At 47.9% G+C, this 17,591-nt stretch overlaps 1 protein-coding gene across 1 annotated transcript in view; it reads left to right on the top strand.

Moving 5' to 3' along the window:
• CC1H1orf94 (chromosome C1 C1orf94 homolog) overlaps window positions 1–11,682 on the top strand; it is a 37,492-nt gene extending 25,810 nt beyond the window's left edge. Inside the window, exons 5-7 of the mRNA XM_047873826.1 lie at window positions 2,974–3,051; window positions 7,132–7,328; window positions 11,237–11,682. Of these exons, the coding sequence (XP_047729782.1) occupies window positions 2,974–3,051; window positions 7,132–7,328; window positions 11,237–11,312 (351 nt within the window). The 3' untranslated portion in view covers window positions 11,313–11,682. The remainder of the gene's footprint in view (window positions 1–2,973; window positions 3,052–7,131; window positions 7,329–11,236) is intronic.
• The last annotated feature ends 5,909 nt before the right edge of the window (window positions 11,683–17,591 follow it).

Here is a 17,591-nt window from a genome sequence, read left to right as displayed (position 1 = left end):
CCTCACACTCGGGTCCCATATCTGGATCCTCCTTACATCAGTCTTGAGAGAAGTGCCCGCATGCCCTCCTCCACTCACCGACCCCTTCTCCAGTACTCTTCACCCTTCACGTTTGTGTTTGCTTGTTTACTCTTCAGGCATTTATTCACCGACTCACCGATGTGTTCATTTTTATTTATGTGTTTACTCATTCATTTAAGTAATTCAAAAACCTTTGCTCGACACTGACTAGAGGCCAAGCATTGGCCAGGCGAGGGCATTCGAAGATGACAGACAAGCTCACAGTCCAGCACACGTCAGGAACAAATCAAAGAACAGCCCTGTGTGCACACCCCACCTCTGAAAGAAGCAGTTGCATACTTTTATGCAGTGTAAACCAATCCACTCTAAGTGCACTCATGGCTCGGCATATAAAGCTGATTCATGATGGCTTGCTTTATAAAGAGGAGATAGCAGCTCCTTGCTATGACACCTGCTTCTGACCTGACTTTTTGGAGGGAGTGAGATTCGAACGTACCTGAGCAGAGACCCTTTGTTTTCAGAGATGCCAGTGTTTGCAGGGCAGGGCTGCTTCCACGGCTTCCTGGCCTCGGCTGGAGACGCTCACCCTCCCAGGTAGTGATGGGGAACAGTGCAGTTTACCTTCTTCCAGCTCCTCGTGATTTCATAATGCCATCCAGCTTCAAGACAGCTTGTCAAGGGGCCTGATTTAATAAAAAGAAGGCAGGTTTTGGAATCGGCAGACTCGGGTTTAAAGGAATCTACTGCCTTCGAGCTGTGTGGCCTTGGGCAAGTTAAAGTTAGCTAAACGCTCTGAGCCCTGGTTTCCTCACTTGTGAAATGGGCTCATAATAATAAGCAGCAGCCACAGCAGCAGCATACGCTTGACTCGCTTGTAAGGTTAATTGAGTTCATGGGTGAGAAAGAGCTTTGAAAAATCTAAAGTGTGATACAGATGTTGGTTTTTATTATTATTCAGCCCTGGTCTTCCTAGGAAACAGGGTCAGGGAACTCCAAAGACCTGGAGGAGACACAGGGAATGGTCTATCCTAGTCTCTTTTCCTGCTTGGCGTTAGGAATAAAGATGAGGTCCCAAAGCCAATTTGCTCAGAACCCTACTGTGGAGCGATGCGGAGTGATGCAGAGCCATGAAAGACTAAGTCCACAGCACCAAGGAACTCCAGAGTGCCCTGGGCTGCTTGGCATAAAGGAATGCTGCTCCCAGTTAAGGAGGGAGAGTGGAAAGAGTCCATGACCTCAAGGAAAGAAGAATGAGTGTTTATTTACCTTGCTTTCGATTTTCCAGAATTGCAAGTTGAACAACTAGCAACATCCTTAAAGTCAGATAGTGTGTTGCTCATGCTGATGCATGTGGCCCAGCCTCTTGAAAATCCATCCAGGATGGAGCAGGAAGGTGGCTGTTTGTCTTGCACAGGCCCGAGGGGTAGCCCGGCCCAGGCCGATGTGGAGGGGATGGTGGCCTGGGGGATTCTGCTGTGTATAACAGAGCCGAGGCTGATGGGGAGGGAGACGGACACACAGAACATGGCCTCGGAGCTGGCTGATGGCTGGAACAGCCCCGTCTGTCCGACTTCTCTGTCCAGGGTCAGGCCACGGCCGGGGTCACAGAGACTAGGCTGTGGTCATGGTGGTGAAGGGGTTGCCCTGGCCGCAGGGTCTGGGATGCAGGTGAAGGGGCTGGTGGAGGCAGGAGGGGCCTGACCACGGTCTGTGTCAATTGGTTGGGAGCAGAGACCAAGGAGAGGTTCTTAGAGGATGTGTAAACTTGGGGACCTGGAAGATAAGGCCCCATGTCAGGAATTCTGGAGCCTTTGATGAGGAGCTCATGGGCTCTGAGGAAGTCATCAAGGGTACAGTGTCAGCCACCAACACTTTGATAGTTGCCACAAGCTGAGCCCAGAATGAAGGCAACATCTCAGGGTTTGGAATCTTTGGGAAAGACATACTGGCCTGAGGGGTGCTTTGAGCAGCATCTGAGGAGATGACTCTGAATTGGCAGGTAGAGGCAGTCTGAGATTAGAGGGGCCATGATCTGACACCACCCACAGAAGCACATTCTGTGTGTGTGTGTGTGTGTGTGTGTGTGTGTATATACATGGATGCCTGAGGCCACCCCAGACAGAGTTCGGAATAAAGATTCCACTTTCCATCAGGCTGAACTGCCAGACAGCTTCTCCAAGGGGTGGGGAGCAGTGAGAAATTCTAAAAATCCCTAACATTTGCAGAATCCTCACTATGTGCTGGGCACTGTTCTAAGCCCTTTAGATGCACTAGCTCATTGATCTTCGGGCCAATCCTCATCATAAGGTACAGACTCAGGTGTACATGTGGCACATAGACATACAGCAGCAGGGACCCAAACTAATGCACCCGAAACACGCAGCTGCAGACACAAAGGGAAGCACACGTGTTGATGTGTTTAAATAAACACAAATGCAAACTGACACACACATACACACAGATGTACATCGATACCTCCTGTCTTGGGGCAGGAATGGGGTTTGGGGAAAGGACAAAGGGTGAAATAGCAAAAAAAATAATGTAGCTACTTTCACAGGCTTTCCAGGTCCAAACACATACAATTTTGTAGACAAGGGAAAAGAGGCTCAGAGAAGTGAAGTGATTTTTCCAAAGTCACACAGCCACCAAGGGGCAGATCTGGGATTCAAGAGGCAATCAGGTTCCTCAAGGTCTTACCTTAAATATTCACCCCAAGGGCTATGAATCCTGCCCAAGAAGGGGCTTCCTGTGTGGGGTGAGTTGTGCTTGTTTGGCCTGATGGCTGGACAGGACTAACTGGCGGGTGGGTCTGGCCGGCAGTGTGGTGGGACGGACTCGAGCAGGCTGTCGATCCAGGCACGTGAGCTGGTCTTTGGGCTGAGCGGCTACCACTCTCTGGCTGGCTGGGAGCCCTTTTCTCCACACTGCTGAGCCTCCCCCTTCTCTCTGCAGGGCCTGTATCCACAGCGTGCAGCCAGGATGCCCTATCAGCAGGCCCTGCACCCCCAGCTGGGCTGTTATTCCCGACAGGTGAGTAGACAACCTGCCCACCTCTGTCCCAGCTCCACAAAGGCCTTCAAGTCAGATGGACATCTGCTGCCTCGTCTTTATCCAGCTGGGCACTGGCCATATATTTCCTGGCCCGCCCTTAGCCCCAGAGTACAGGCACAGAGGCCAGTGTGCATGTGGAGACAAACCAGTGTCCCTTGGTGATAAGAGCTGGCACCTGCAGAGCCCTCACTATATGCCAGCCGTTCTCTACAGGCTTAACCTGCATAAACTAAGGGCAGGGCGCTTGGGTGGTTCAGTCGGTTGGGCATCCGACTGCGGCTCAGGTCATGATCTCACAATTCATGAGTTCTAGCCCCACATTGGGCTCTACTGTCAGCACGGAGCCCGCTTTGGATCCCCTGTGCCCTTCTCTCTCTACCCCCACCCCCAGCGGCTCACGCAAGTATGCTAGCTCTCTCTCAAAAATAAATAAACTTTAAAAGAGAGAGAGAGAAAAAGATAAGGGCTTTACCTGCATGAACTTCACAACCGCCCTATGAAATAGATTAAAGATGAGGACACTGAGGCACAGAGAGATTAAATAACTTGCACAAGGTCACAAAGTTAACATACTAGTTAGCTTTTCCTGTGGCAACAGATGGCCTCAATACCTCAGAGGCTTTCAACAATAAATACTTTATTTTTCACTCATAGGCCTCTGAGTTGGTTGAGCTGGGCTGGGGTTGGGTTCAAGCCTGTTTCATGTGACCTCCTTTTGGGATCAAGACACGGTTGGGGCGCCTGGGTGGCACAGTCGGTTAAGCGTCCGACTTCAGCCAGGTCACGATCTCACGGTCCGTGAGTTCGAGCCCCGCGTCAGGCTCTGGGCTGATGGCTCAGAGCCTGGAGCCTGTTTCCGATTCTGTGTCTCCCTCTCTCTCTGCCCCTCCCCCGTTCATGCTCTGTCTCTCTCTGTCCCAAAAATAAATAAACGTTGAAAAAAAAAATTAAAAAAAAAAAAAAAGACACGGTAGCTTTGACTCCTGCCACGGTGGATGACCAGAGTGCCAGAGGGGTGAGCGGAAACACGTGATGCTTCCGAGCGCCTCGCGTAGAGCCAGCGTGTGGGATGTGCGCCTACCCGCTTTCCACTGGCCAAGGAAAATCACATGGGTTTGCCCGGCATCAGTGGGGCTGGGGACTCACACCCTTCCATGTCAGTTTGTCAGTTAAAATACGAGACACCCAGTTAAACTTAAATTTCAGATAGACGGTGGGTAGACTTTTAGTAGAAGTTAGCGCCAAATATTGCATGGGCCACACCGATTTTAAAAAATTATTTGCTGTTCATCTGCAATTCAGATTTAACTGGATATCTTTTTTTTTGTTTGTTTGCTAAATCTGGCACCCCTGCTTCCGTGGGTAGCGGATATGTGCTTAAAAATCACACGACGGCAAAATTGGGAGTTTGACCTTGGGCAGCTCAGCTTCAGAGTCCATGCTGCCAATGACCATGGTTTACTGCCTCTTGGACACAGATACACAAAAACACAGTATCAAAATAAAGCAGCAGAGAGAAATGCAAACACACAGAGACACACATGAAGATATAGTCATATGCACGCCCCCAGGCTGCACACACAAGTGTGTTCAGAGAGACTGAGAGTCTTGGGGCAGCAACGGGGGTGTGAGGAGAGAAGCTAATACTGCTCTTCATCCCCAAGCTGGTCTCGGCCCCTCACACACAGGTGGACAGACCCCCCACCCCCCGACACACACACACTCAGACTTACACTCCTTGGCTCTCCTTTCTCCCCCCAGGGAACCCCACCCTTTCTCTGCAAACTGCCCCCCTGACCTGAAGTATGTTGGAATGTTCCAGAGGGTAGAGAAGGGCCCATAGGTAGAGCCTACTTTATTAGCTGGGCCAGAACTGTTTCTCTAGCAGTAGGGAATCTGCATCCTGAAGAAGAACAGAGAGGAGACAGTCCGGCTCACAGAATCTCAGTCAGTCACCCCCACCCCACAAACAGTGATACCAACCACCTAGCCCCCACCTAGCTCCAAAGAGTTCGCACTGAGGCGACCTTCTGGGCATGTGTGCATCTGAAAAAGTAATATAAGAACATGGTACAAAATTTTTAAAAATGTCAGAGTCACTGTTGCTGGTTCCTCAAGCATCTTTCCAGTGGTATCTATTTATACAAACATTTTGTACAAATGCCGCTTTCTGGGCACACTGTTCTAACATTAGTTTCGTCAGCAGAGAGTATCCTGGAGATGGTTCCAGAACAGCATACGTGGCCGTTGTATGGTGTTTAGCTGTTACATGTAGTTAGGGTACCTTTCTAAAGAAAGTTTGTATCAGCTGTAGGACCCCCGTCTCCTCTCTCACGTCAGTTCCCTCCCAGGTCCGGGACTCCACCCACCACCCCCACCCCCAAGAAAACCAGGGGGATTTTCTGCCATTTTCTTGCAGGTGTCTGTCCTGGGAGGTGTCTTCCTGGGTTCTCTCTTTGAGCCCTTGGCCCTTTCTGACTTTCAGCTTGTCATCTTGGGGTTTTGGTGCCCATGTCCAGCATCACCCAGTCCTATGTATCCTCTGGGGGAGACATGGGGAGGGCCAGGATGGAGGAGCATACCTCCAGCCTCCAGAGGGAGCATGCGTGGAGGTGCGGTACAGCGGTGTGCCTTGGGGCTTCCCACTACAACTCTGACACCTTGAAGCACTTTACTACGCAAGGTCTTAACTTCTCTGAACCCCATTTCTTCATTCCTACAGTGGGAATAGTAATGGTCCTGCCTCCCAGGGCTGTTTGGAGTTTGAGTGAGAGAATCTGTATGAAGGACTGGGCATGCCCTAAGCACTCAATAAACCCTAGCCTTTGTGAGTTTTTTTTGTTTTTTGTTTTTTTTAATGAGATAAGGATGTGCAGTGTTGGAGAGAGGGTTGTCTGTGTGCTGAATCCCTGAGCAGCTTGGACCCCAGACTCTTGCTTTCAAAGAGGAAGCCCAGAAGTTTCCCCAATTTTCCCTTCGGCACACAGGAGGATGGCTGTCCAAGAGAGTTTTCTGACGTTTGGAGCTGTCAGTAGTAGAACATAGTGCTTAACATGTAATGAGATCCCCATCACTTTAGGTATTCAAGCAGACACTTAGTGGCCTCTTTTTTCCTCCCTCCTCTTCCTCTCTCTTTCTCTCTTGCACTCATTCATTTACTATATGTTTATTGAGCAGTTTCTGTGTGCCAGGCATTGTCTTAAGGCTGAGAACAAATCAGTAGATAAGACAGATAGGGTCCCTGGCGTGTCCGTTGGTGGGAGTTGGAGCCAGGTAGTGTCTGAAACCCCACTGAGTTCCTAATTTTCTCCAGAGTGTGAGCTGAATCCCACTGCCTTTTTGTGCCCTTTCTCCCAGACTCACACTGTGCAATACTGTAACTGCTAGCCACATGTGGCTATTTAAACTTAAGCCAATTAAAATTAAGTAAAGTTTAAAATTCAGTTCCTCATTCACAGCAGTCACATTTCAAGTAGTCAGTCAATAGCCACATGGGGCCGGCGGCTACCATACTGGGCAGTGCAGACACAGGACATCTCCATCACCTGTCACGGGCATTTCCACGGGGCAGGGCTGTCTTGCATTGGGAATCTGTTGAGATCCTGAGGTAGAGGCCAGGGACATATAAATCTCAACAGCTTTTTTTTAACAGTAAAAGTAAGAGACAAGGGCTTTGGGGATGGTTATTGACAGAGGAACAGGTAGGGAGGTGGGGCAGAGAATGGGAATAAAATTTATGTACTATTTATTACGTGCCAGTCTCTTCACTTATATCAGCGGACTCAGGGGAGTCCGTTGGGGGAGAGGAGTGTTTGCCCATTCTACAGATGAGGAAACTGAGGCTCAGATAAATTAAGTACCTTGCCAGTTAGACACAGCAGCTGAGCCCTGTGCTTTTGCCGTTTCAACACATTGCCTTCTGTATACCCCCAATGAGTGAGGGGCAAGGGGCTGGGGGGAGGCGCCTGGGATTAGGGCTGGGGTTAGAGCTGGGAACCGTGAGGTTTGGAAGCAGTGGGCTCTGCGGGACCCAGCCCCTCTCTCATCTCTGACCTGCAGGTGACACCGTACAATCCACAGCAGATGGGACAGCAGATTTTCCGCTCTTCCTACACCCCCCTGCTGGGCTACATCCCCTTTGTGCAGCCCAGCTATCCGTACCCTCAGAGGACACCTCCAAAGCTCTCCGCCAATCCCCGAGACCCTTCCCCCATGGCAGGAGATGGGCCGCAGTACCTCGTCCCCCAGGCGTACGGGTGAGTCCTCAACTCGCACTGGGAGTCCACCTGGTACCCAGAAAGCTGCCGGGGAGGGGAGGTGAGTGCTCTGGGCCTCGCTGGTGTGTTCTTGGTACGTTCGTTCCATGGTTGAGGGGAGGGAGGGGCCCTGTGCCTGTCAGGAGGCTGTGTGGGTCGAGGACCGGTCCGGTGTGGAGGTGAGGCCGGTCTGGGGCCTGCCGGCCCCCTTCTGTAGGCCCATCGGGGGGGCTGGGCCCCACAGTCTGGCTGCAGAAACGTAGCTGCAGAGCTGTAGTGAATGACGACGCACTGTCTATAGCAGGTGGCAGGTAGTGGAGCATAACACACCCGCCTTTACCTGTTTGCTTGGTTTACAACAGGACACGGCCAGGCGATCTTCTTACAGCTTTCTCCCCCCACCCCCACTTCCTGCACCCTGAGCTCCTTCCCAGGCTAATCTCTCCACCATCCTGTTGACTTTGTAACAGGCCCGCTGAAGGGGCTCCCATTGCTTATCAGGGCTCCTCACGCTTCTCCTCCGAAGTGCCCCAAACGGCAGATGAGAAGGATTTAACCGCAAGCAGCCAACACAAACTCAACATTTTAGCCGAAAATTCCACACACATTTTACCTGCTGGTCAGCCATAAAGTTATGTTTGTTGTTTTAAGAGGACAGCACGCGGCTGCTCCTTCCCACCCACCAAATCTTCAACTAACATTCATGCTCAGGAAAGGGAGATGGGACAAGTGAGGCAAGGTGGGGGCAGGCCCCGGTCTCCCCAGAGGGGCGATTTGGTCATTCAAAAGGTGTTTATTGAGGACCTCGTGTGTGCCTGGCACTGTCCTAGGCAGTGGTTCCTGGAGGGAACAAGGCAAAGGTTTTCCTTCTCTCATTCCAGTAGAAGAAGTAGACAATTCCAAAATAAACAAGCAGCTCATGTGTCAGGGGCCAGAGGTTAGGAGAGAGAGAATGAAGGGATGTCTCCTGAGCAGAGATCTAAATGAAATGAGGGATTATATATAGGTGATGAGCTCTCTGGGCAGAAATACAAAGCGCAGTGGCCCTGAGGTAGGAAGTGTTCCTGGAGCATAGCGCCTAGGAGAGGGAGTGGGTGGGATTGGAATCAGAGAGGATGCAGGGCCAAACTAGATAGGGCCTGGTGGGCATGGTGAGGAGTTTTAAGAGCAGTGGGAAGCCATTAACGCTTTTAACCTTTGGAGGACGTATTCTAATTCTCCGTCTAAAGAAGAGGACGTTGGCCAATGTATGAAGCCTGGACCACGGGCCAAGAGCTGGTGCAGGGGAGCAGGATAGGAGCCCTGACAGCTGTCGGAGTAAGAGGTGCTGGCGGTGTGGACTAGGGCAGAGACCGTGGGAAGGAGATAAGTGAAAAGATCTGGAGTATTTATTTTCTTGGTTGAATTGACAGGACTTGATGATGCAGGATGTGGAAGGAGGGAAAGAGAGAAGCCAAGCATGATTCTTCAGTTTTTGATTTGAACAAGTGGAAATGCCAAAATACTAAGGTCAAAATGACTCTTAAAGATGGGTCTGTCGATGCAGTTTGGTTTGGGATATGCAAAATTTGAGAGGCCCGTTACACATATGAGTGGGGCTGTTGACAGGCAGGTAGATGTGTGAGTCTGGGGCTCAAGGGAGAGGCTGGGGTTGGCAATATAAATTCGGGAGTCATTAGCATATAGATGATATTTAAAGGCACAGGGTGGGATGAGATCGCCCAGGGAGTATGTGTGCATCGAGAGGAGATGAGGCCCAAGGACTGAGCCCTGGGCCTCCTACAGGTAGGGAGGTTAGGGAGTTGTGGAGGACACAGCAGAGGCTCTAAGAGGGAGCGTTAGTGAGGTGGGTGAAGGAATAGGTGAGGGTGGAGTATAGGAGGCCAGGGAGGAGGTGTTTCCTGGAGGGGAGAGGGAGGGATCACAGAGCAATGTGAGCACGTGGGCTAGGATGCAGGGGGTGCCAGGCAGGGCCGTGGTGTCTGGGGTTCCCAGTCATCTGGGCGGAACAGGTCTAGGAGAGGCGGCGCTGGGCAGGAAGCATGCAGGGGCCCTGGGGGAGAGTGTAGTCCGGGTAGTCCGGGAGACAAGTAGGGTCAGGAGCAAAGAAGCGAACCAAGAGACTAAACCATATGGAGAGGGAGAGGAAGGAGCAGGTGGCTGTCAGGGAAGGAGGAGCCGAGCGGTCCCCTCCCTTTGCCATATCAGTTTGCATGCATTCATCGGGGTAGGATAACCACACGGTTTATCTTCCAAACAACAATAAGTTTGAGAGTTAAAAGGAGCACAAAGAATAATCACACTGGAAATGCCAGTGTAGAGACTGTTGCAGGCAAACCAGGACAATTGGCCATGTGCAAGGCAGTTCAAGCTCCTCCTCTTCCTCCAGGAGTCACTCCTGGATCACTCTAGTCCATGGGGATTACCTCTCCTCCTGGCTCTCTAATGAACGTCCTGTCCAAACCATGCCCTTGACAGTTGAACCCATCGAAAGTTCCCAACCTGGATGGCCTAGATTCATGGGGCATGGCAATCCGATATGAGGTGTGTCCTGAGTAATTTGTTACCAGTAATTATGAAATGCTGAAGTACGGGCTATGTATGGTCTTTTTTGTAAATCAGAGTGGAATCCAGTGTATCCCTATAATATCACTTTCCATCATTTCTTTTCCAATGTGATTTTTGGAAGAGAGAAAAAAGGGTGGGGTTAGGGGGGGTTAGAGCCAGCATAATTGTTTATGAGGCATCTCCCTTGTGCCAGGTCGTGGGCTGGGCCCTGGGCATAAAGTGGCAAATAGTCCAGATAAGGTCCCTGCTCTCCTGGAATTTATTTAATGAAAGGGGAATCTAACTAACCCAAAGCCTTGCTTGCCCATGACACTGTGAGCGAGAGATCTGGATACCAGCTGAGGCATTACAAATTAATGCGGTGGCTTGTTCCCATTCCTTCTTCCCTCCCCCACCCCCTCCCTCTTCTCCTTTCATTAATTCATGGGAGGGTGTGGTGAACGTGAACGTCTTCTGTAATATGCATCTGCCCAGCTGAAAAGGGACCGAGAATCCCTGGATTAGACTAAATCTAGCCATTTGTTCCACTGCGATTTGTACTGATCTCCGTTCCCATTCATTCCAAGTATCCTAGCAGATGGGTGAAAAAATTGCTGTAGGATCCCAGAAGTGTGAGTAAATGATTCCATCTGGAGAGGTCAGGGAAGGGGTCACGGAGGAGATGGCTTCTGAACTCTCTTTTGAAGTATGAACGGGAGTGTGGTGCCGGGGAGAAAAAGTGGTCTGCGCTTGGAAGGTGAGGCTCAAATACTCTCGGCTTTTCCTTCCCTGCTGGTCTAAGCGAAGTCCCAGGCACTCAGTGACGTCTCAGTGCTTATTCCTCGCACTGGTGTTGAAACGGAAAGCCTGATTTTGTTTGGTGTTGATAAGGGGTCAGGGAGCCCTGGGATGGTCTAGACTCCGGGGTCTCCCACTGGGACATGGCCCTGAGTTCCGTGGTGTGGTGGCATTCCTGAAGGACACACCTGGGTCCTCTAAGGCAGGTAGAATGGCTTTAGGCCCACAGGTAGGGTGCTCAGATCTGGAGAGGCTCCCTGCTGTGTGGTCCTGGAGATTGGGGGAGCACTGGCCCCAGAGAGGCAGTCCCTTACAGGCTGCCAGGGGCTCCTTGCCTTAAGGAAGTGGCAGAAGAAGCTCTTTATTGCCCTCCAATTGGATCATTTTAATATTTTATTTTCCCAGAGCCAAAGCTTTTTTTTTTTTTATGCTAACGCGTTTAGCCTTCAAGCCTGTCATGATCTACCCAGTCCTTGACAGCCACAAAATTAATGTATTACTTTTTCTAATATCTCTGCTAACATCAGGAGTTTCATCATGACACTGTATTCTCTCTCTTCCAGGTTTGGCTCGACGGCTGGTGGGCCCTTGATGAATAGCCCCTATTTTTCCTCCAGTGGGAATGGCATAAATTTTTAGATGGTCTTCTCTTCTCCCCCCTCCTACCTTAGCCCTTGGATCAGGGCTAAGGGCTCTGGAATTCTGGATTCTGTAATAGCAGCGTGGCATGAAGTTGGAGAAGCCAAGGCTCCGACCAGGTCATAGACAGAAAACAGCAAGACCAGACTCATCTGTTGACCAGCTCTCTCACACACATAGCCCCCCTCACACACACCACCCGCCACACATGCACCTCCCTCATATTCACACTCACCTGCTCAGCCATCTATGCACCTGTATTTAGCTGACATGAGTGATTTTTTGTTTTTGTTGTTGTTGGTAAAATAGAAATAAGACACTTAATTTTAGAACGTTTGTATTTTATGATAAAAGTGAGAGCTGCTTGAAATGGAGTGTGCCTATTTATTTTTGTGATGTTCTGTGTTCTCTCCGCTGCTCATTTCTCCCACGCACGAGACACGGCGTTTACCCAGAACATGACAAGAAACCACAGGCCGGAGTCCTCAAAGTGCTGCTGTCTAAATACAGGATCCCAGGGACCATAAACTGAAGGGCTTACTCTTCTCTTCGGTGACCCACTCACTTCTCAACATCCCAACTGATGTATCTCAGGAGTGGACATAAAAGAAGGACACCCTGCTCAGGTGGCTGTTTTACAGAAAAAGTCTCTCTTGGACACAAGATGGGGAAATTTGATCTGGAAATCAATTCCAAAAATAATCCTAAATGTGACGGACTATATCCAGAGATTGTCTATCAATGCTAAGCCCCAGGCCAATGACAAAACTGAACCTGATGGCACTGCCCTTTGATCTGTCTCGATCAGCTTTTATCAGTGACTTGAATAAGGGTGTTGAGAGCATCCTGACCACACATGTGGAGGACACAGTTCTGGGAAGAGATGATGGTCTCATCTGGCAATAGCACACATACTAAACTCCCCCACACCCATGGCAGGTGGCATCGCTAAGCAGCGGTTCCCCTCGACCTGACAAAAGCCACACCATCATTTTCCCCATGGTGGTTCAGGGGGCCATCCCTGATCAGGGATGGTCTGTGAAATGGAACCCCTGGATCATCCTTTAGAAAACTCTAACAAGATGACATTAAAGAGAGTTAATTTAGGGACCTACTCTTGGGTCAAAAAAAAAATGAGCTATGCACGTATGAGACAGGCCAACAGTATCAGTTATAAGTTACTCTATTACCAATCTTATTAGTTACCTGAAAGCTCAACCCCACCCTGGCTGAGCCCAATCCTGACAGCGATGACAGGTCAGGGTCTGGAAGTCACCGATGTCTTGGGGCAGCCTTGGCCCCGTGCTTACAAGAGCATGACTCTTGACCTTACAGGGTGACACCATTAGCCTCACTGGCCTTTCCTGTTGGGAACCTGGAAATCAATTTATCTTCTAAGTTCTCTTAGGACTTAGGCCCTTTCCCTTTTCTGTGGCCTGAGTCTTGGATTCCTTCTGAGTTCATTAGCCCCTTTCCCCAAGGCTGGACACTATTTTTAGTATATATATATTTTCCTTTGGCTAACAGTCTAGATTTGCCATGGACTCTGAAAGACACTAGTTGCCAAGGAGTTCGGACAAACTCAGGACCCCTTTTCTGAAGGGCTTCTTGGCATTGTATCTCCAGGTATTAACCACAAGTTGGACCATTTGATCTCTCTTGATCTCTTGATCTCAGGGTGTTTGGAGATAGAAGAGAGTAAGAGAAAAAGCATCGATTTGCCTTTGGCGAGACCTGGGTTCTAAGCCACTTTCCGACATTGACCTTCTCTAAACCTCAGCTCTATGAATGGCTATGTGAATAGTTGTGGGGATTAAAAGAGAATGTAGACTTAATATAGATTTATGTCTACTTAATGCAGACATGAGATTTTACAATGGTGGAGTGAAGATGTTTCTGTCCCTCTTCTCTTGAAATCGCCCCCTAAATAGCAAGAACAAGAAAACCCATATGAACTCCATTCTCAGTAAAACTAGGAGAAGCCAGCAATCCCATCCACTATATACAGAAGCAGAAATGGGATAGAGGAATAGTAAATACCTCAGTGGAACAGGGGAAGATCATCTTGAGATGCCCACTGAAGGACACTGATCAACAAGAAGCAAACGATTTTCTTCTGCAGAGCCCTGAAGGTCTCAGTAGGAGTCCGGTACTGGACACCGTGAAAGGTGGGCTGGAGAGGGTTGAAAGTCAGGATGTGATGCAGAAGGTAGGTTCTATCCTGACCACACAAAGCGAGGGGCCATGGATAGCATGTATAGCAGACAGGAGGCATTTTCTCTGGGGAAACTTGGACGCCATGCATAAGGATTGTGGAATTGAGAGTCCAGATTTAAAATGGGGTTTAACCAAAATACACATACCCACCTAATGCCAGAACCTAGATTTTAACCAGGAGGCAGGGGTTTGGGAGATCCTCTGGAGAAGCTGAACTGACCCCAAAACACTTGAAGGCACCAATAAAAATTATCCTATGATTATGTCCATCACAAAAGCTCCAAATCAACTTTTAACGACCTGAGTGTTTAATTAATGAGAGAGCATGCACAAGTGGGGGAGGGACAGAGAGAGAGGGGGAGAGAGAGAATCTTAAGCAGGCTCTGTGCCCATCACAGAGCCTGACGCAGGGCTTGATCTCATGACTGTGAGATCATGACCTGAGCCAAAATCAGGAGTCAGACGCTTAACCGACTGAGCCACCCAGGCTTCCAAAAGACCTGAGTCTTAATAGGAATAGGCAATCCCCAATAAGAAAGAAATGGATCAAAACAAAGGTAAAAAGGAACCAAAAAAGAGACAGACCATAATATTCTTGGGGAGATAAGATAGTACATTTAGAAAATAAGACAATATGCTGTATACTTATTTTTAAAAATCAGAACAAGAAAGTGCTTTTGAAATTAAAGCAGTGATAGTTGATATTTTTTAGCAAAGAAAGTTGGAAGCTAACATCAGAGAGATCTCATGGAAAAGAGAACTAAAAAAAGGCACAGGGATGGATTATAGGAGATAAAACATGAGAAAATGAGAGGATCAATCCAGGACACCAGATATCTGGCTAACAAGAGTTCTAGGCAGAATAGTGAAGATAAAGGGGAAGGTAGTATTAGCAGAAAAGCACAAGAAAATTTCCCGGATATAATGGCCCAAACCAATGTTCAGCAAAATGAATTAAAAAGATCTAACCTCCCCCCCAGGCATATCACTGTAAAATTTTAGAATATCAGGGATAAAGGTAGGAGTCTCATTTCAGAAAAGCCCGCTCACATACAAATGTGCAAGAATCAGAACGGGATCAGATTTCTCAACAGTAATATGGTGAACTTAGAAGATCCCAGGACAAAGCTGCCATTACTTAGATCAGAAATGATCTTTGACCTAGAATTTTTAAAACTCAATTTTTATCTGTAAAGGTAGAATGGAGGTGTTTTCAGACATGCAAATCTCAAAAATGTTACCTCTTTGCCCCTTTGTCAATAAATTAAGGGAGGATGTTCTCCACTAAGACAAGTAGATAAGCCGAAAAAGGCACAGAATGTGGGAAGCAAGTATCCAATGGAACGTGAGCAGGAGGGAGGCTAAGGAGGCATCTGTGGTGATAAAAGAGGAAGGTCTCAGCTCAAAACCATGTGGCAGAGCCTGGGAAGCCACTACCACCCGTCCAGCAGGAAGCTGGAGACCTAAGGAGGTATGTCTACAGTGGGCCCTAGGGGCTGGAGAAAAAGAAAATGCCAGATTATCCTGACAGAGTTGACCGTGTAGAAAATTGTGCTGAGAGTTGTTTTATAGCGGTTGGTGGGGGTGGGAAGACATAGCTGTAAATTCAAGTGGAAAATGAAACAATTGTTAACTTGGCAGTGGACAATATTTACGTGGTCATAATAATAAAAAGCTCCAATATAGACTGCATCAAAAATTGTTTATAACTGTAGTGAAAGGGTGGAGGTGAGAAGAGAGGTATGAATAAAGCGAAAATCCTCACTTACCATAAGAGGAAGTCAGTAGGTAATGTCTAAAATCGATGATTCCAGAGAGTAGAATACACATAATTATCAAGAAATGTGGAGGTAAATCTCAAAATAAAGAGCCAAAAGAGTTGAAGGAGTCACCTATGAGAAGTAGAATGGGTTTGGGAGGGATGGAGGTACAGGAGTCCTTGCCTCGTTCATGACTTTTTAGCACCAGTTAGCTTTTACACTATGTGCATAAAAGTAAGCATTTATTAAGAAGAGAAACTGTATATAGAACACCATTTAACAGAGTGCCTGGCACATGCTGGGTGTCAAAAATGCTTGTTGAATTGTATTGAGCTGCATTCTGACACAGACCCGCTGTCCAAGCCTTCATTCCAGGATGTCTGAGAGTCGGATTTCCAGAAGTCCCCAGGAATATTTTTTCCCTAAGAAATTTATCAGGAGGAGACAGTTAAGGGAGGGCTGCAGCCAATGCCCAATGCCTTTCCAGTGCGTTGCACTCCCTGACTCTGCTCACCTCTCAGGGAATTCTAGAAATGGTTGGGAATGGGGGAAAGGGAGACTGAGTGCTTGCCCTGATTTGGACAGTGAGGTCTGAAGAGGGTTGAAAACTCCCAGCTCTTCTCTGTGTCCCTTCCAACCAGCTCTCCATCCCATTCATCTAGCACATACTCACTGAGACTCTTAGGGATGTGCGGTGAGCCGGACAGACACAGTGCCTGCCCCCCTGTGTTATAAGCTTAGACATTAAATCACAGTTACTGCAAAAAGTAATGAAGTTATTATGGGGATATATGAGAGCACATAGCAGGATGCCCACCCTAGTTCAGAGTGTTAGATCACTCTGTTAGTGATCACTCTTTTAGTATTTCTGGTTCGTGCATCTGATTCTCATCTGATATGTTCTCAAGTTCTAATCCCCAATCCCCTATCTCAGAACATTTATTTGCAAATCTCAAAACTAATGATAGTCCGTGTGGGGTTTAAGCAACAAAGTTGAGGAGTAGCATGTTTTTGTGGGCTTCAGAAGTACTTAATAAAATAATAACAGCTATTAATCATGGAGCACTTACAATGGAGCAGGCACATTGTTGTATACATCACCTTTATTATCTGATGTAATGTTCATAATAACTGTAGTATGTGTCTTACATATGCAGAAACTAAGGTTCAGAGTGATTAAGTATCTTATTTAAGGTCACATAGTAAGTGACTCAATGTTCTTACCTACTTTCTTCTCCCTTCCCTTTTTATATTAAGACAGCCCAGAGTGAATGACCTTTGTTGGATCTTATATCATACGGTTAATGACTATTAAGTTTTCAGACAACTAAGTCATTTTCCAGTGTGAAGCCATTGTCATAAGAAGTGGGAGGTGTGAACTGCAGACTTGGGAGAGAAGCAGCCCCAGAAGGGAGGGATTCTCTGAAGCAAGGAGATCAACTCTCAGCCTTGAAACTCATCCTCCAGGACTTCAGGTTCTCCAAGCCTTTCTCCTTTGGGGAGGCATCCTCAGTTTTGTGTTATTTGTTCCTCTGTACGACAAGATTTCCAGTTACCATGCATCTCACCCTTCTTCCTTAGTAATAGAACTTCATTTTTCAGATTGGCACATGGCCATCCAGAACATGTGACTTAGTTCTAGCCAAATGAGATGTAGGCAAAGTGTTTTGTGTGATTTCTAGAGGTCAAAGCTACAGTATAAAGTTGGTAGGTAGAGCAAGAAGATGGAAGAAGAGAGTCTGTAATAATAGTGGAGGTCCTGGGCCAGCCCTGGAGTGTCTATCTCCAAACTTTGCTTCTGTGAGAGGACAGTGAACTCTTTTTAAAAGCCATGGTTATATAGGTTTCTTTCCCACATAGCCAAACTTGATCCTAATTCACATACTCAAAAAGGAAGTAACACCATTTCTTCAAAAAGGATTATTTCACCCCACTACTAAATGTTTTTGAGATCAGACTGTCATCTTTTCATCCATCCATCCATCCGCCCACTCATCTATTCATATGTACATATATACAGACATCCTTCCATCCATTCATCCATCCATCCAATTATTCATTCATCACATAGTAGGAGTTTATTGACTACTTGCCTTGTACATTGGGCATTGGGCTAGGTGCTGAGTTACACAGTTGGACAATCCTATTCTCGGCCATCACAGAGTTAGCTGACTCTAAAGAAAGAAAACTTTCCAACAAGGAAGGTTTCCACGTCACAATCATACAACCAAGCAGTTCCCAAAAGGAGGAGAAACTTGACTTAGTGAGGTCAGTCTCATACATGAAATGTATTTACCAGTTG

Source organism: Prionailurus viverrinus, chromosome C1 (assembly GCF_022837055.1).
Source record: "Prionailurus viverrinus isolate Anna chromosome C1, UM_Priviv_1.0, whole genome shotgun sequence".
Lineage (NCBI taxonomy): Eukaryota > Metazoa > Chordata > Mammalia > Carnivora > Felidae > Prionailurus > Prionailurus viverrinus.
The sequence above is the reverse complement of the archived record's forward strand: the minus strand, read 5'-3'. Positions and strand labels throughout refer to the sequence as shown.